This window comes from Eleutherodactylus coqui, chromosome 12 (genome assembly GCF_035609145.1).
Source record: "Eleutherodactylus coqui strain aEleCoq1 chromosome 12, aEleCoq1.hap1, whole genome shotgun sequence".
Taxonomy (NCBI): domain Eukaryota; kingdom Metazoa; phylum Chordata; class Amphibia; order Anura; family Eleutherodactylidae; genus Eleutherodactylus; species Eleutherodactylus coqui.
In genome coordinates, this window is record NC_089848.1 from 7529150 (window position 1) to 7542903 (window position 13754).

At 44.7% G+C, this 13754-nt stretch overlaps 1 protein-coding gene across 3 annotated transcripts in view; it reads left to right on the top strand.

Moving 5' to 3' along the window:
- The window catches only part of SUGCT (succinyl-CoA:glutarate-CoA transferase), a 992617-nt gene that overhangs the window by 838086 nt on the left and 140777 nt on the right, over window positions 1-13754 (top strand). For 2 of the 3 annotated variants that reach the window (XM_066584998.1, XM_066585000.1), the window contains one exon: window positions 2469-2532. The exons of the other annotated variant lie outside the window; for it this stretch is intronic. In XM_066584998.1, the coding sequence (XP_066441095.1) occupies window positions 2469-2532 (64 nt within the window). The remainder of the gene's footprint in view (window positions 1-2468; window positions 2533-13754) is intronic. 3 annotated transcript variants of the gene reach the window in all.

Sequence of the window (13754 nt, forward strand, 5' to 3'; positions counted from 1 at the left end):
GGTAAAATTCCCATCCGACAGCGCTAGTGGCAGAAGGCGCAGTTCCGAGGGCCAGGTAGCAGGGGAGGCGCGGAGATCAGGCAGCATGTACAGCACAGGCAGGGGAACACTCTCTAAGGCCTTTGACAGCTTTCTGGCTCCCCAGCAAGACTGTGTCACCGCTCCGCAGTCAAGGCTGAGTCAGCGGGAGCACTGTAAAAGGATAGTGAGGGAGTACGTAGCCGATCACACGACCGTCCTCCGTGACGCCTCTGCCCCCTACAACTACTGGGTGTCGAAGCTGGACACGTGGTCTGAACTCGCGCTGTATGCCCTGGAGGTGCTTGCTTGTCCTGCGGCTAGCGTCTTGTCAGAGAGGGTGTTTAGTGCGGCTGGGGGAATCATCACGGATAAGCGTACCCGCCTGTCAACCGACAGTGCCGACAGGCTTACACTCATAAAGATGAACAAAGCCTGGATTTCCCCAGACTTTAATTCTCCACCAGCAGACAGCAGCGATACCTAAACAATACGTAGGCTGCACCCGCGGATGGAAGCATCGTTCTCTATCACCATCAAAAACGGGGACCTTTTAGCTTCATCAATCTGTGTATTATATTCATCCTCCTCCTCCTGCTCCTCCTCCTGAAACCTCACGTAATCACACCGAACGGGTAATTTTTCTTAGGCCCACAAGGCTCAGTCATATAATTTTTGTAAACAATTTTTATACGTTTCAATGCTCATTAAAGTGTTGAAACTTGCACCTGAACCAATTTTTATTTTAACTGGGCTGCCTCCAGGCCTAGTTACAAATTAAGCCACATTAACCAAAGCGATTAATGGGTTTCACCTCCCCTCTTGGTTGGGCATGGGCAATTTTTCTGAGGTACATTAGTACTGTTGGTACACCAATTTTTTGGGGCCCCTCGCCTACAGTGTAATCCAATTAATTTTTTGCCCACCTGCATTAAAGCTGACGTTACATCAGCTGTACTGGGCACTGCAATGGGATATATTTATGTACCGCCGGTGGGTTCCAGGGAGCCACCCATGCTGTGGGTCCACAGGGAGTTGTAACTGCATGTGTCTACTTCTATAGAACCCCAGTCTGACTGGGGCATGCAGTGTGGGCCGAAGCCCACCTGCATTTAACATGACATTACCTCAGCTGTGATGGGCAATGCAATGGGATATATTTATGTACCGCCGGTGGCTTCCTGGCACCCACCCATGCTGTTGGTCCACACGGAGTTGTAACTGCATGTGTCCACTTCTAAAGAACCCCAGTCTGACTGGGGCATGCAGTGTGGGCCGAAGCCCACCTGCATTTAACATGACATTACCTCAGCTGTGATGGGCAATGCAATGGGATATATTTATGTACCGCCGGTGGGTTCCTGGCACCCACCCATGCTGTCGGTCCACACGGAGTTGTACCTGCATGTGTCCACTTCTAAAGAACCCCAGTCTGACTGGGGCATGCAGTGTGGGCCGAAGCCCACCTGCATTTAACATGGCATTACCTCAACTGTGATGGGCAATGCAATGGGATATATTTATGTACCGCCGGTGGGTTCCAGGGAGCCACCCATGCTGCGGGTGCACATGGAATTCCCATTGCGGAGTTGTACCTGCCTGTGACTATTTATAAAAGACCGCGGTCTGACTGGGGCATGCAGACACCTTGACAGAATGAATAGTGTGTGGCACATAAGTTCCCCATTGCTATGCCCACATGTGCAGCTCCAGATGGAGGTGGCACAGGATTGGATTTCTCACTGCTTCTGTACAGCATTGTGGGCTATCGTCCTGCCCCTTTTAAAGAGGGTCGCTGCCTAGCCGTGCCAACCCTCTGCAGTGTGTGCCTGCGGTTCCTCCTCATGGCAGACACACTTATAAATAGACATGAGGGTAGTGTGGCATGAGGGCAGCTGAAGGCTGCGCAGGGACAATTTGGTGTGTGCTGTGGACACTGGGTCGTGGGGGGGGGGGGGTTTGGGCGGCATGTAACCCAGGAGAAGTGGCAGCGGAGTGTCATTCAGGCAGTGATTGCTTTGTTGGAGGTAGTGTGGTGCTTAGCTAAGGTATGCATTGCTAATGAGGGCTTTTCAGAAGTAAAAATTGTTGGGAGGGGGGGCACTCTTGCCGCTATTGTGGCTTAATAGTGGGACCTGGGAACTTGAGATGTAGCCCCTCGCCTGCCCTATCCGTTTCTGTGTCGTTCCCATCACTTTCTTGAATTGCCCAGATTTTCACAAATGGAAACCTTAGCGAGCATCGGCGATATACAAAAATGCTCGGGTCGCCCATTGACTTCAATGGGGTTCGTTATTCGAAACGAACCCTCGAGCATCGCGAAAATTTCGTCCCGAGTAACGAGCACCCGAGCATTTTGGTGCTCGCTCATCTCTAGCCTTCACCCATTACATGTAGTGAATGTGTTGTTTTTTTATGTGACTCTATTAATAACTTGTATACTTTTACAGGTTGCCCACAATGGTCTTATTCTTGAAATGGAGCATCCAGTGGCAGGGAAGATATCAGTGCCAGGTTAGTTGACCATTTATAATACAACTTGCATCTTTGTGTAATATTTAGAGATGAGCGAGCACCAAAATGCTCAAGTGCTCGTTACTCAAGTCGAACTTTCAGTGATGCTCGAGAGTTCGTTTCGAGTAACGAACCCTATTGAAGTCAATGGGCGACTCGAGCATTTTTGTATATGACTGGTGCTCTGCTAAGGTTTTCATTTGTGAAAATCTTAGAAAATCACCAAAGTCATGTAAAAAAAACACAGAAATGGATAGGGCAGGCGAGGAGCAACATGCAGGGCTGCATTTTGAGCTCCGAGGTCTCTCTATTAAGCCACAATAGTGGCAAGAGTGAGACCCCCCCCCCCCCCCCCCCGCACTGTCAGCATAAAGATCGTTCTCCTCTGCCACAGCTGTAACAGCAGTGGCAGAGAAGAACGATGTTTGCCCATTGAGAGCTGCCCCTGATTGGTCTGTATTGCCGGCTCCATTGAATTCAATGGTCAGTGCTCATTTAATCGAGACGAGTACCGCGTGGTGCTCGTCTCGAGTAACGAGCATCTCAAGCACCCTAATACTCGAACGAGCATCAAGCTCGGATGAGTATGCTCGCTCATCTCTAGTAATATTCTTTAAAATGTTGAGATTTGTTATATAAGACTCTAATCTGGAAATATGTGTCCATATTGCACTACTTTTTTTTTTTACATAGCAACTCATATTATACCATATTCTCTCTTTGAGCATCTCTGAATCCGTTCTTCTATATTTCAGTAGTTTATTTGAGTAATATTAGTTGTATGACGGGTGTAATTTCTTAGGTTATGTTCTTTTGTGCATCATGTCTCCCATTCAAAGCAAAAGTGACTAGAGTGTTCAGTAGAATTCCCATATATAAGGAAGTACTGTAATACTCATCTCACACAACGCCTGCTTGGTAATATGGTTCATAGGGGTGAGAATATGCCATTTTTATACTTATTGTTGGTGGTAAAACCTTGTCATTATAACATCAAGGTGGTTTTCTATAACCCAACATCCTGACTGTGAACTGCACCTTCTCCTATCACAAAATCATGACTTAATAGAGGTGGAAGAATAAAAACAACTATCCTTTTCATCAAAATTAGCTAAGTTAAAGGGGTTGTCCCGCGGTGAAATGCAATTTTTTTTTTCAACCTACCCCCGCATTCTGCCCTGTTAAAATCAATACTGTTTGTAATTAAAAAAAAATAAAATCGCTTACCTCCTTCCCAGTTCGCGCAGCATCTTCTTTTAAAGATGGACACCGGTCCTTTCCCAATGATGCACCGCGGGTCTTCTCTCATGGTGCACCATGGGCTCTGTGCGGTCCATTGCCGATTCCAGCCTCCTGATTGGCTGGAATCGGCACACGTGACGGGCCGGAGCTACGCGATGACGCGTAGAAGGTGGCGGAGCCAGAACGCCGCTCGTGCCCGGACCAACCAGAAGGGAGAAGACCCTTCTGCGCAAGCGCGTCTAATCGGGCGATTAGACGCTGAAATTAGACGGAGCCATGGAGACGGGGACGCCAGCAACGGAACAGGTAAGTGAATAACTTCTGTATGGCTCATATTTAATGCACGATGTATATTACAAAGTGCATTAATATGGCCATACAGAAGTGTATAACCCCACTTGCTTTCGCGGGACAACCCCTTTAAATCTTAGTCTAAGGTCCTTCCATAACTGTTCAGGCTACGGCACTTCTTGTCATCTGGAACCTATAACAATGGATTCTCAACAACTAAGAGTGTAAATGTGGGAAACAACCCTATTATACCAGCAAATGGTACGAAAATGTTAAATATGTTTCCTTTCAGTAACAAAGTCCATTATGGCTCTTTACAATAATATGATTTTAGGCTTTAAGTAATGTACTAATTATCCATCCCCCTTTATGATATGTATCAATGTTTGCACACACATATACACTCTTACACACATTTGTAGACACATAGACACATCTGGAAATTATTGGTAGTCTGGGACTTGGCAATTGAGATTTTTATGCAGGTAGGAAAGCTTTTTGGTTTCAGTGGGAGCCTGCAATCATTCTGCATACGTTGCTTAATTTATCTTTGAGAAAGAGTATACCCCTTCTGGGACATATGCAAAGTGCAAGAAGAGGGAGTTGAAAGAAATGTCTAAGGATGTCAGGGGAAACTACAAATTAAGCTCCACCGTGCAGGTAAAACATACTATAAATTGTAACTTACATTTAACTAGGAGAAATCTCTCATACCACCAAAAAATGGGATTTAAAATCCAACCTGTATCGAGACTGTGAAACATCATCGTGTAAAGAGGAAATGGGAAGCGACACCATTAAACCCTTCCAAATATTTCACTCAGTTTTTAATTGAAAACAGTATGTTTAATAATTAGTTCTAGCAGATAGTAACACAAATGGAGATGGAGTAAGTTATTTTCCCCATGGGGTCATTATTCTGTAACCCCCACCAATCCCTTTACATGGATAAATATGGCTTCAACATCCAGCATTCTCTTCAGTTGTATAGCAAGCATATAAATCCAGGCCTTCTCTGCTTGATACCTACAGTGTTCTATCTTCCACATTATTCCAGCATGGTTTAGCAGTATCGAGGGTAGATTGCCCAACAAAGTACCAGAGAACCCTTTTTGGGCCCAAGTTCTGAAATAATATTGGGCCCCAATGGTCCAACTGAAGACAACCACTTTTGTTGCTCCTCTGGAACTTAGCACTTGTTAGTAGGATGTATTTTTTATGGTTGAATCACAAATAACCTCTTGGTGATGTCTATGTAGTGTTTCTGCATGCAAAGTTTTCAGGGCAATTAAAAGAGGATATGAACATGTAGATGGACAGAACAGAATAAGCATCTCTGTGGGCCTAATGAATTCCCCTCAGTTTGAGAGTCGTTGTGCCTTTTATCTGTAGCAGTCAGAATTTTGCAGATCCCTCAGGACAGTACTGAGGGATGCGTGTATGGGATCAGACTGATACATAAGGTGCATTTAGGCAAAACAATTATTGTTCCAAAAGTCATTTAAACAAAAGTAAATGATAATCATTCTGTTTAAACACAAGACATATTATTCTTTATCATAAAGCATTGTTTGTTCAACTGAGCTGTTGTTAAGCTTCTCCATCACCAGCGTCCTCTTCTGTACCTGCAACCCGTTTTAGTACACAGATTGTCATCACTCACATTGGGCACTGTCACCTATTAGTATGTTTTAGTAGTGTGGAAGAAAACTGGAATACCCCAAGGAAAGCCATACTAGCACAGGGGGCTCATACAAACTCCATGCAGATGTTGCCCTGGGTCAGATCTAAGTTAGCATACATGCTAAATATTACCCTAGATGTCGGCGCTTGAACTCAGGAGCTCCTATGCTCCAAGCAACAGCTCTCCCTGCTAAGCTATCCAGCCTTCTGGACAGCTCCTCTGCTGAACCTTAGCCTTGTTCCTGTGCTCCTGATCCAGCTCCTGTTTTGGCTCCACCCTGTTTGCTATTTGGACATGCTATAAAAGTCTGGCCCTTGCTCCAGTTCCTTGTGAGATTATTGTGCTGCCAGCCAGTAGTGAAGCTCTTCTACCTGCTGCTCCTGCATTCCACTACCTGATATACCTACCTGTGTACCAATCTTTGGCTTCCCTGACTACTCTACCCACCTGTTCCTCTGCACCACAAACTGATACCTACCCTGACCATACTACCGAACTGCATCAGTCACAACCCTGAACCAAATTGTTACACTAGATCCTAAAACTATAGTTATAAAACTTGCAATTATGAGACTTTGGTTTTGGCTACATGGCAAATATTTGCTGAAAGAAAAAAACAACTTAATGTCATCAAGGCCATTAATAAAATGTCTATTTTCATACAAGTGGTCCGCTGTATGGTATATTGTGCTAGGCTCATTTAGACGTGCATTTTTCTCATTCCATCCAGTGTTTTCGACAGAAAAAATAACAGTCTGCAGAGCTCTTCTTCCGTCCACAAAAATGAAAACCTGATGGAATGGAAGGAAACTGAAGCTTTTCCGTTTTTGTGAACTACCATTGGAATCAATGGGGAAAAAGACGAATCCGTTTTTTTCCCCATTTTATATCAGTTTCTTTCCTCCAAAAACGAAACAGATAGACGGAAACCCTGAACTGACGCTAATGCAGGTGTGAGAGCAGCCTCACCTGAACTGACCCTAATGCAGGGGTGAGAGCGGCCTCACCTGAACTGACCCTAATGCAGGGGTGAGAGCGGCCTCACCTGAACTGACCCTAATGCAGGGGTGAGAGCGGCCTCACCTGAACTGACCCTAATGCAGGTGTGAGAGCGGCCTCACCTGAACTGACCCTAATGCAGGGGTGAGAGCGGCCTCACCTGAACTGACCCTAATGCAGGGGTGAGAGTGGCCTCACCTGAACTGACCCTAATGCAGGTGTGAGAGTGGCCTCACCTGAACTGACCCTAATGCAGGGGTGAGAGTGGCCTCACCTGAACTGACCCTAATGCAGGGGTGAGAGCGGCCTCACCTGAACTGACCCTAATGCAGGTGTGAGAGTGGCCTCACCTGAACTGACCCTAATGCAGGGGTGAGAGTGGCCTCACCTGAACTGACCCTAATGCAGGGGTGAGAGTGGCCTCACCTGAACTGACCCTAATGCAGGGGTGAGAGCGGCCTCACCTGAACTGACCCTAATGCGGGGGTGAGAGTGGCCTCACCTGAACTGACCCTAATGCAGGGGTGAGAGCAGCCTCACCTGAACTGACCCTAATGCAGGGGTGAGAGCGGCCTCACCTGAACTGACCCAAATACAGGTGTGAGAGTGGCCTCACCTGAACTGACCCTAATGCAGGTGTGAATGCAGCCTTACATACCGTCATTATGATGAAAATGAAGGCGGCTCCCAGGATACAGTATCTGCTTCCTTGCACTGTAGACTATTCTTAGTGCGTTACTTTTAGTGGTTGTAAAGCACACACTATTTGCTCTTCATTAATCGGATGCAGATCTTGTCTTCTAAATGTGTTTCGCATATTGAAAAATAAACCATAGTTTAGATTTCTTTCTATCTTCCGACTGAACGCTGGCCTAATTGAGCACTTATATAATTACCCTAATGTCTGTCAATCACAATACTCATCTGATTAATACCCGAGAAAGAAAAACAACTGATTTTATCTAAACCATCGCAAAACGGTTTCTCCGAGCTTGTGGCTGGAAATAACCAACAGTTTTGTTTAGTTTGAGATAAAATGTTCAGATCACAGAAAAGATGATCTTGCTGTATGTCAATTTTTAAAAGTGTATCCCCTTTCCAAGCAAAACAGGTTCAATTAACTCGCTCCCAGAAAGCGGCGTAAACCCCTCTCCTTCTATCTGCTGCACAGTATTAGTTTCCCATTGGTAGCGCTCTATCTCATGTCTATGGCATAAACATCCCCTCTTCTTCCGGACTGGTTATTCTCCATCCAGTTCTGGCTCAAATGCTTATCAGTTTTAATTTCCTGCTCTCCACTGTAAGGCCTCATGTCCACTAGGAAATTCGGTCCCACGCGGGTCCCTCCTTTCCGGCGGACATGAGGCCTGAAAATTGAATTAACTCACCTGTCTGGACGCTGCGGATCTTCTTTGCTTCTGCCCGGCGGATGTGCTCGGCATGCCGGCAGCGTGCCGTGCACTCTTTTCTTCTTTTGAACTCCTGCTCTCCCGCGCTCCCGCGCCGGAGAGCAGAGATTCAGCTGCGGGTGTACCGCGGATCTGGACAGCTTCCATAGGCTTCTATGGAAGCCTGCGGGAGACCCGCATAAAATGGAGCATGCTGCGGGTGTTTTCTCACACGTGCGATCTGCGCGGCAGGGAAAATTGACATCCACAGGTATTTACTTACCTACGGGTGTCCAAAGCATCCCTATGGGCGCGGATCACGCGTGCGGGACACCCGCACGGATTTCCTAAATAGATTCATCCAGTGGACATGAGGCCTAAAATCGTTTATAAGGGTGTATGCGCACCAACGATTTTCATGCACAAGTTTCATTCAATTGCGTTGTGAACAGAACTCATACCCACTACTTTCAATGGGTTAATTCACATGTGCGAGAACAAAGAATCAAATCATGTCCTATTTTTGGTCAATTATGTTTCAGAATCACTCTTTCCTATGGGAACAAAAAAAAAATACTATCACACTTTCGTGGAAATGCGATTTTTATGTGAATGTGATACATATTTAAAATGTTTACTATTAAAACATGTGATTTTCACACTCGTGACTTACCACGATGACATGCATATTTTTCACAAAATACATCACAATTAGAGATGAGCGAACGTACTTGGATAAGCACTACTCGTCCGAGTAATGTGCCTTATCCGAGTACCGCTGTACTCGTGCTGAAAGATTCGGGGCGCTCCGCTGCTGACAGGTGAGTCGCAGCGGGGAGCGGGGCAGAGCGGGCGGGAGAGAAGGAGAGAAAGATCTCCCCTCCGTTCTTCCCCGCTCTCCCCTGCAGCTCCCCGCTCCGCAGCGCGTCCCGAATCTTTCAGGACGAGCACAGCGGTACTCGGATAAGGCACATTACTCGGACGAGTAGTGCTTATCCGAGTACGTTCGCTCATCTCTAATCACAATCATGGGTAACACAAGGGGGATATTGCTCCCATTTTCTCAGATCAATATCACACTTGCCCGTGTGATTACAGCCTAAGGGCGCCTACCCACTGGCGTTGCCGATTTTCGTGCGTGAAAAACGCAGCGTTTTTCGCGCGTTTTCCGCAGCATTTTTTGCGCCTTTTTCGCGGCGTTTTTCGTTAATTTCCATTGACAATCATGGGTGCATTAAGAGAAAAATAAGGAGACATATGCAACTGACAGTTCCTATGTGAAAAATTGCAACGAAACGAAAAAAAAAACCCAAATGGACAAGAACACATTCTATACTGATTACTCTTCAGAAAAAATGCAAAACGCAATTTAGCATCGCAGGAAAAAAAAACGCCAGTGGTTAGGCACCCTTTTTCACATAGGAACTGTCAGTTGCATATGTCTCCTTATTTTTCTCTTAATGCACCCATGATTGTCAATGGAAATTAACGAAAAATGCCGCGAAAAAGGCGCGAAAAAGGCCGCGAAAAAGGCACGGAACACGCGCGAAAAACGCTGCGTTTTTCACTCACGAAAATCGGCAACGCCAGTGGGTAGGCGCCCTTAGGGTGACTACCCACTACAGTTTTTTTTTCACTGCAAAATTCGCAGCGTTTTTTTTCCTGCAGGAGTCTATGGGACTTGTAATGTTAAAATCGCGATCGCGCAAAATCGCAATTTACCGCAAAATCGCGATTGTGATTTTAACATTACAAGTCCCATAGACCCCTGCAGGAAAAAAAACGCTGGTAATTTCGCAGTAAAAAAAAACCTGTAGTGGGCGGCCACACTTATGCAGCACGTTTCAGTCATCCATATAATAATTTTGTCCCGTTTTGCAGCCGTGATTCTCATGGCAGCAAAACTGGACAAAGTGAAGCTTTTGATTTCAGCGGGATCTTCACGAGTTAATACTATGCACAAGAAACGGTAGGACTTGCACGGAATTTTTCTACAGGTGGAAAAGATATGGAAGGACCTATTTTCAAACTCACACGCAATAGCGCAGAGCTTAAATTGTAAAAATAAAGAAAAAACAGTTAATGCGCTAATCCACTCCGTAGCGGCGAGTGTATTAGCTCATGCACCCAACTGTATAAGCCCATACTCAGAGGGTGCACCATACAGTCTGTGAGTGAAAACAGGCCGGCAAACATGCTGACCTTCCTACTAATGGAGAACAGCAGATACAGTTTTCAATATGAGCAAAATTAAAAAAAGCAATAAACGCACCAAAATGTACATTATTGATGCTAATAGGTCTAAGTAGATACGTAAACCGCACTAACGGAAACTTATTAGATTTTTCAGAATTACACCAAAACCATAGTGGAATAGGGCTTTTCAAGACTATTCAAATCATTCCTTCATTGCTTTCGCAAATTTATAAGGTTTGTATTTTTCAAGGCAAAAAAAGTTTAATTAAGGACCACTGTGTATGCTAATTACATATCTGGGGTCGTTAGGGCAGGTACAACGAGTTACAGACTCATGACTTGTAACTCGCACTCATTCCTGTGTGAGTTACACTCCTACCGACTAATGTCAATTCTCGGCATGCACAGCAAGATCTAATGACTAATTCCCCTTAATTAATGTGGCTAGAAATGTTCTTTATGTGTTTTCTTTAAAAGGAGGTCACTGTCTGCCTTCTGGAATAAACTAGAATGCAATGTGTTGATGTCCGGGTGACGAGGCATTTACTTGTTTCAGGTCATCCAGAGCTATTGTCAAACTAAATCACCCGATTCATTACAGGGGCAAAAAACCCACCAAAAAAGTGCATAAAAGTAAAGTGCCTGATATATTTTACAAATATTTCTACATTATAATATTTTTGAAGGGAAGATCAAACCCTGCAGAGAGACAGGCCTAGTCGGTGTTATGGGCCTTTAGAGAAAAGCGTTGTGGCATGAACCAACATCTGGATGTGGCCAAACCTTACGTTTCAGTCAGTGACCCCTTTCATGCGTACTCGAGGTAGCCTCTCCCTAGCTTCAATTTGCTGCCAATGAGAAACAAATAACCGTGATTAACTACATGTGCATGCTAATGAGGCTTAGGGGACTTCTACATGGAGTGATTATCGCGTAAAAAATTATTATATTGAGCAAGTTATGACAATTATGTCTAGTATAAATATGTGCAGCAATTGCAGGATCAGTGAGAAGTTGATAGTTTGTTATTGATCGTATCTTTTTGGATGAATCAAAAATGATCATTTGTTGGCGTTGAATCCATTCATGTAAACATGCGTTTTCTAGTTGTTAGCACAATATGCGCAATATGCAGCACACTGCTAACACAACATACAAAGTGCAATGCTAAAGCAGGAGACGGAACAAGTGGAATGGGCTCCACAGGTGGCATGGTCCTCTGCTGTAGGCTATGGAGGAGGTCAAGGACAGTGCACTAGCCTGAGCCGGTAGACCTAGTTGCATTGGTTTTCCTGGCCCTTGACCATACATTTGGTGAAGCATTAGAGCTCCATGTACTCTTGCACCTAATAGCCCCTTTAGGGCTAGTGGCACCAGGCCAAGATCTCTGGTAGTCCTTTACTAGTCAGGACACCCCAAGGTCCAGGGGCCCATACAGAAGCACTGTTGCCAGTACTAAGGAACTAGAAATAGCTGGGCAATGAGAGCAGCTCTGTAGTACTTTTAGAAAATTTTGTACGGATAGGCCAATGACTCTTTTATGCAAATACATAATATACAGTTAGGGCCAGAAATATTTGGACAGTGACACAAGTTTTGTTATTTTAGCTGTTTACAAAAACATGTTCAGAAATACAATTATATATATAATATGGGCTGAAAGTGCACACTCCCAGCTGCAATATGAGAGTTTCCACATCCAAATCGGAGAAAGGGTTTAGGAATCATAGCTCTGTAATGCATAGCCTCCTCTTTTTCAAGGGACCAAAAGTAATTGGACAATGGACTCTAAGGGCTGCAATTAACTCAGAAGGCGTGTCCCTCGTTAACCTGTAATCAATTAAGTAGTTAAAAGGTCTGGGGTTGATTCCAGGTGTGTGGTTTTGGATTTGGAAGCTGTTGCTGTGACCAGACAACATGCGGTCAAAGGAACTCTCAATTGAGGTGAAGCAGAACATCCTGAGGCTGAAAAAAAAGAAAAAATCCATCAGAGATAGCAGACATGCTTGGAGTACCAAAATCAACAGTCGGGTACATTCTGAGAAAAAAGGAATTCACTGGTGAGCTTGGGAACTCAAAAAGGCCTGGGCGTCCACGGAAGACAACGGTGGTGGATGATCGCCGCATACTTTCTTTGGTGAAGAAGAACCCGTTCACAACATCAACTGAAGTCCAGAACACTCTCAGGGAAGTAGGTGTATCTGTCTCTAAGTCAACAGTAAAGAGAAGACTCCATGAAAGTAAATACAAAGGGTTCACATCTAGATGCAAACCATTCATCAATTCCAAAAATAGACAGGCCAGAGTTAAATTTGCCGAAAAACACCTCAAGAAGCCAGCCCAGTTCTGGAAACGTATTCTATGGACAGATGAGACAAAGATCAACCTGTACCAGAATGATGGGAAGAAAAAAGTTTGGAGAAGAAAGGGAACGGCACATGATCCAAGGCACACCACATCCTCTGTAAAACATGGTGGAGGCAACGTGATGGCATGGGCATGCATGGCTTTCAATGGCACTGGGTCACTTGTGTTTATTGATGACATAACAGCAGACAAGAGTAGCCGGATGAATTCTGAAGTGTACCGGGATATACTTTCAGCCCAGATTCAGCCAAATGCTGCAAAGTTGATCGGACGGCGCTTCACAGTACAGATGGACAATGACCCCAAGCATACAGCCAAAGCTACCCAGGAGTTCATGAGTGCAAAAAAGTGGAACATTCTGCAATGGCCAAGTCAATCACCAGATCTTAACCCAATTGAGCATGCATTTCACTTGCTCAAATCCAGACTTCAGACGGAAAGACCCACAAACAAGCAAGACCTGAAGGCTGCGGCTGTAAAGGCCTGGCAAAGCATTAAGAAGGAGGAAACCCAGCGTTTGGTGATGTCCATGGGTTCCAGACTTAAGGCAGTGATTGCCTCCAAAGGATTCGCAACAAAATATTGAAAAAAAAATATTTTGTTTGGGTTATGTTTATTTGTCCAATTACTTTTGAGCTCCTAAAATGTGGAGTGTTTGTAAAGAAATGTGTACAATTCCTACATTTTCTATCAGATATTTTTGTTCAACCCTTTAAATTAAACGTTACAATCTGCACTTGAATTCTGTTGTAGAGGCTTCATTTCAAATCCAATGCGGTGGCATGCAGAGCCCAACTCGCGAAAATTGTGTTACTGTCCAAATATTTCTGGCCCTAACTGTATATGGACATCGATTATATTCCAAATAAAAGAAAACACCTTTTGTAAAGACGTTAAATCCTGAATCGGGACAGGAATGAGAAGGGTGCACCAGGGATATAATAAGCAAGGACATGTTACCATTTTCACAGCATTAATTCTTCCTATCCAGGAGAGATGTGAATAATTGTAAGTATGGAGATCAATAGAGCTTCAGGAAGTTCAAGAAATATAAC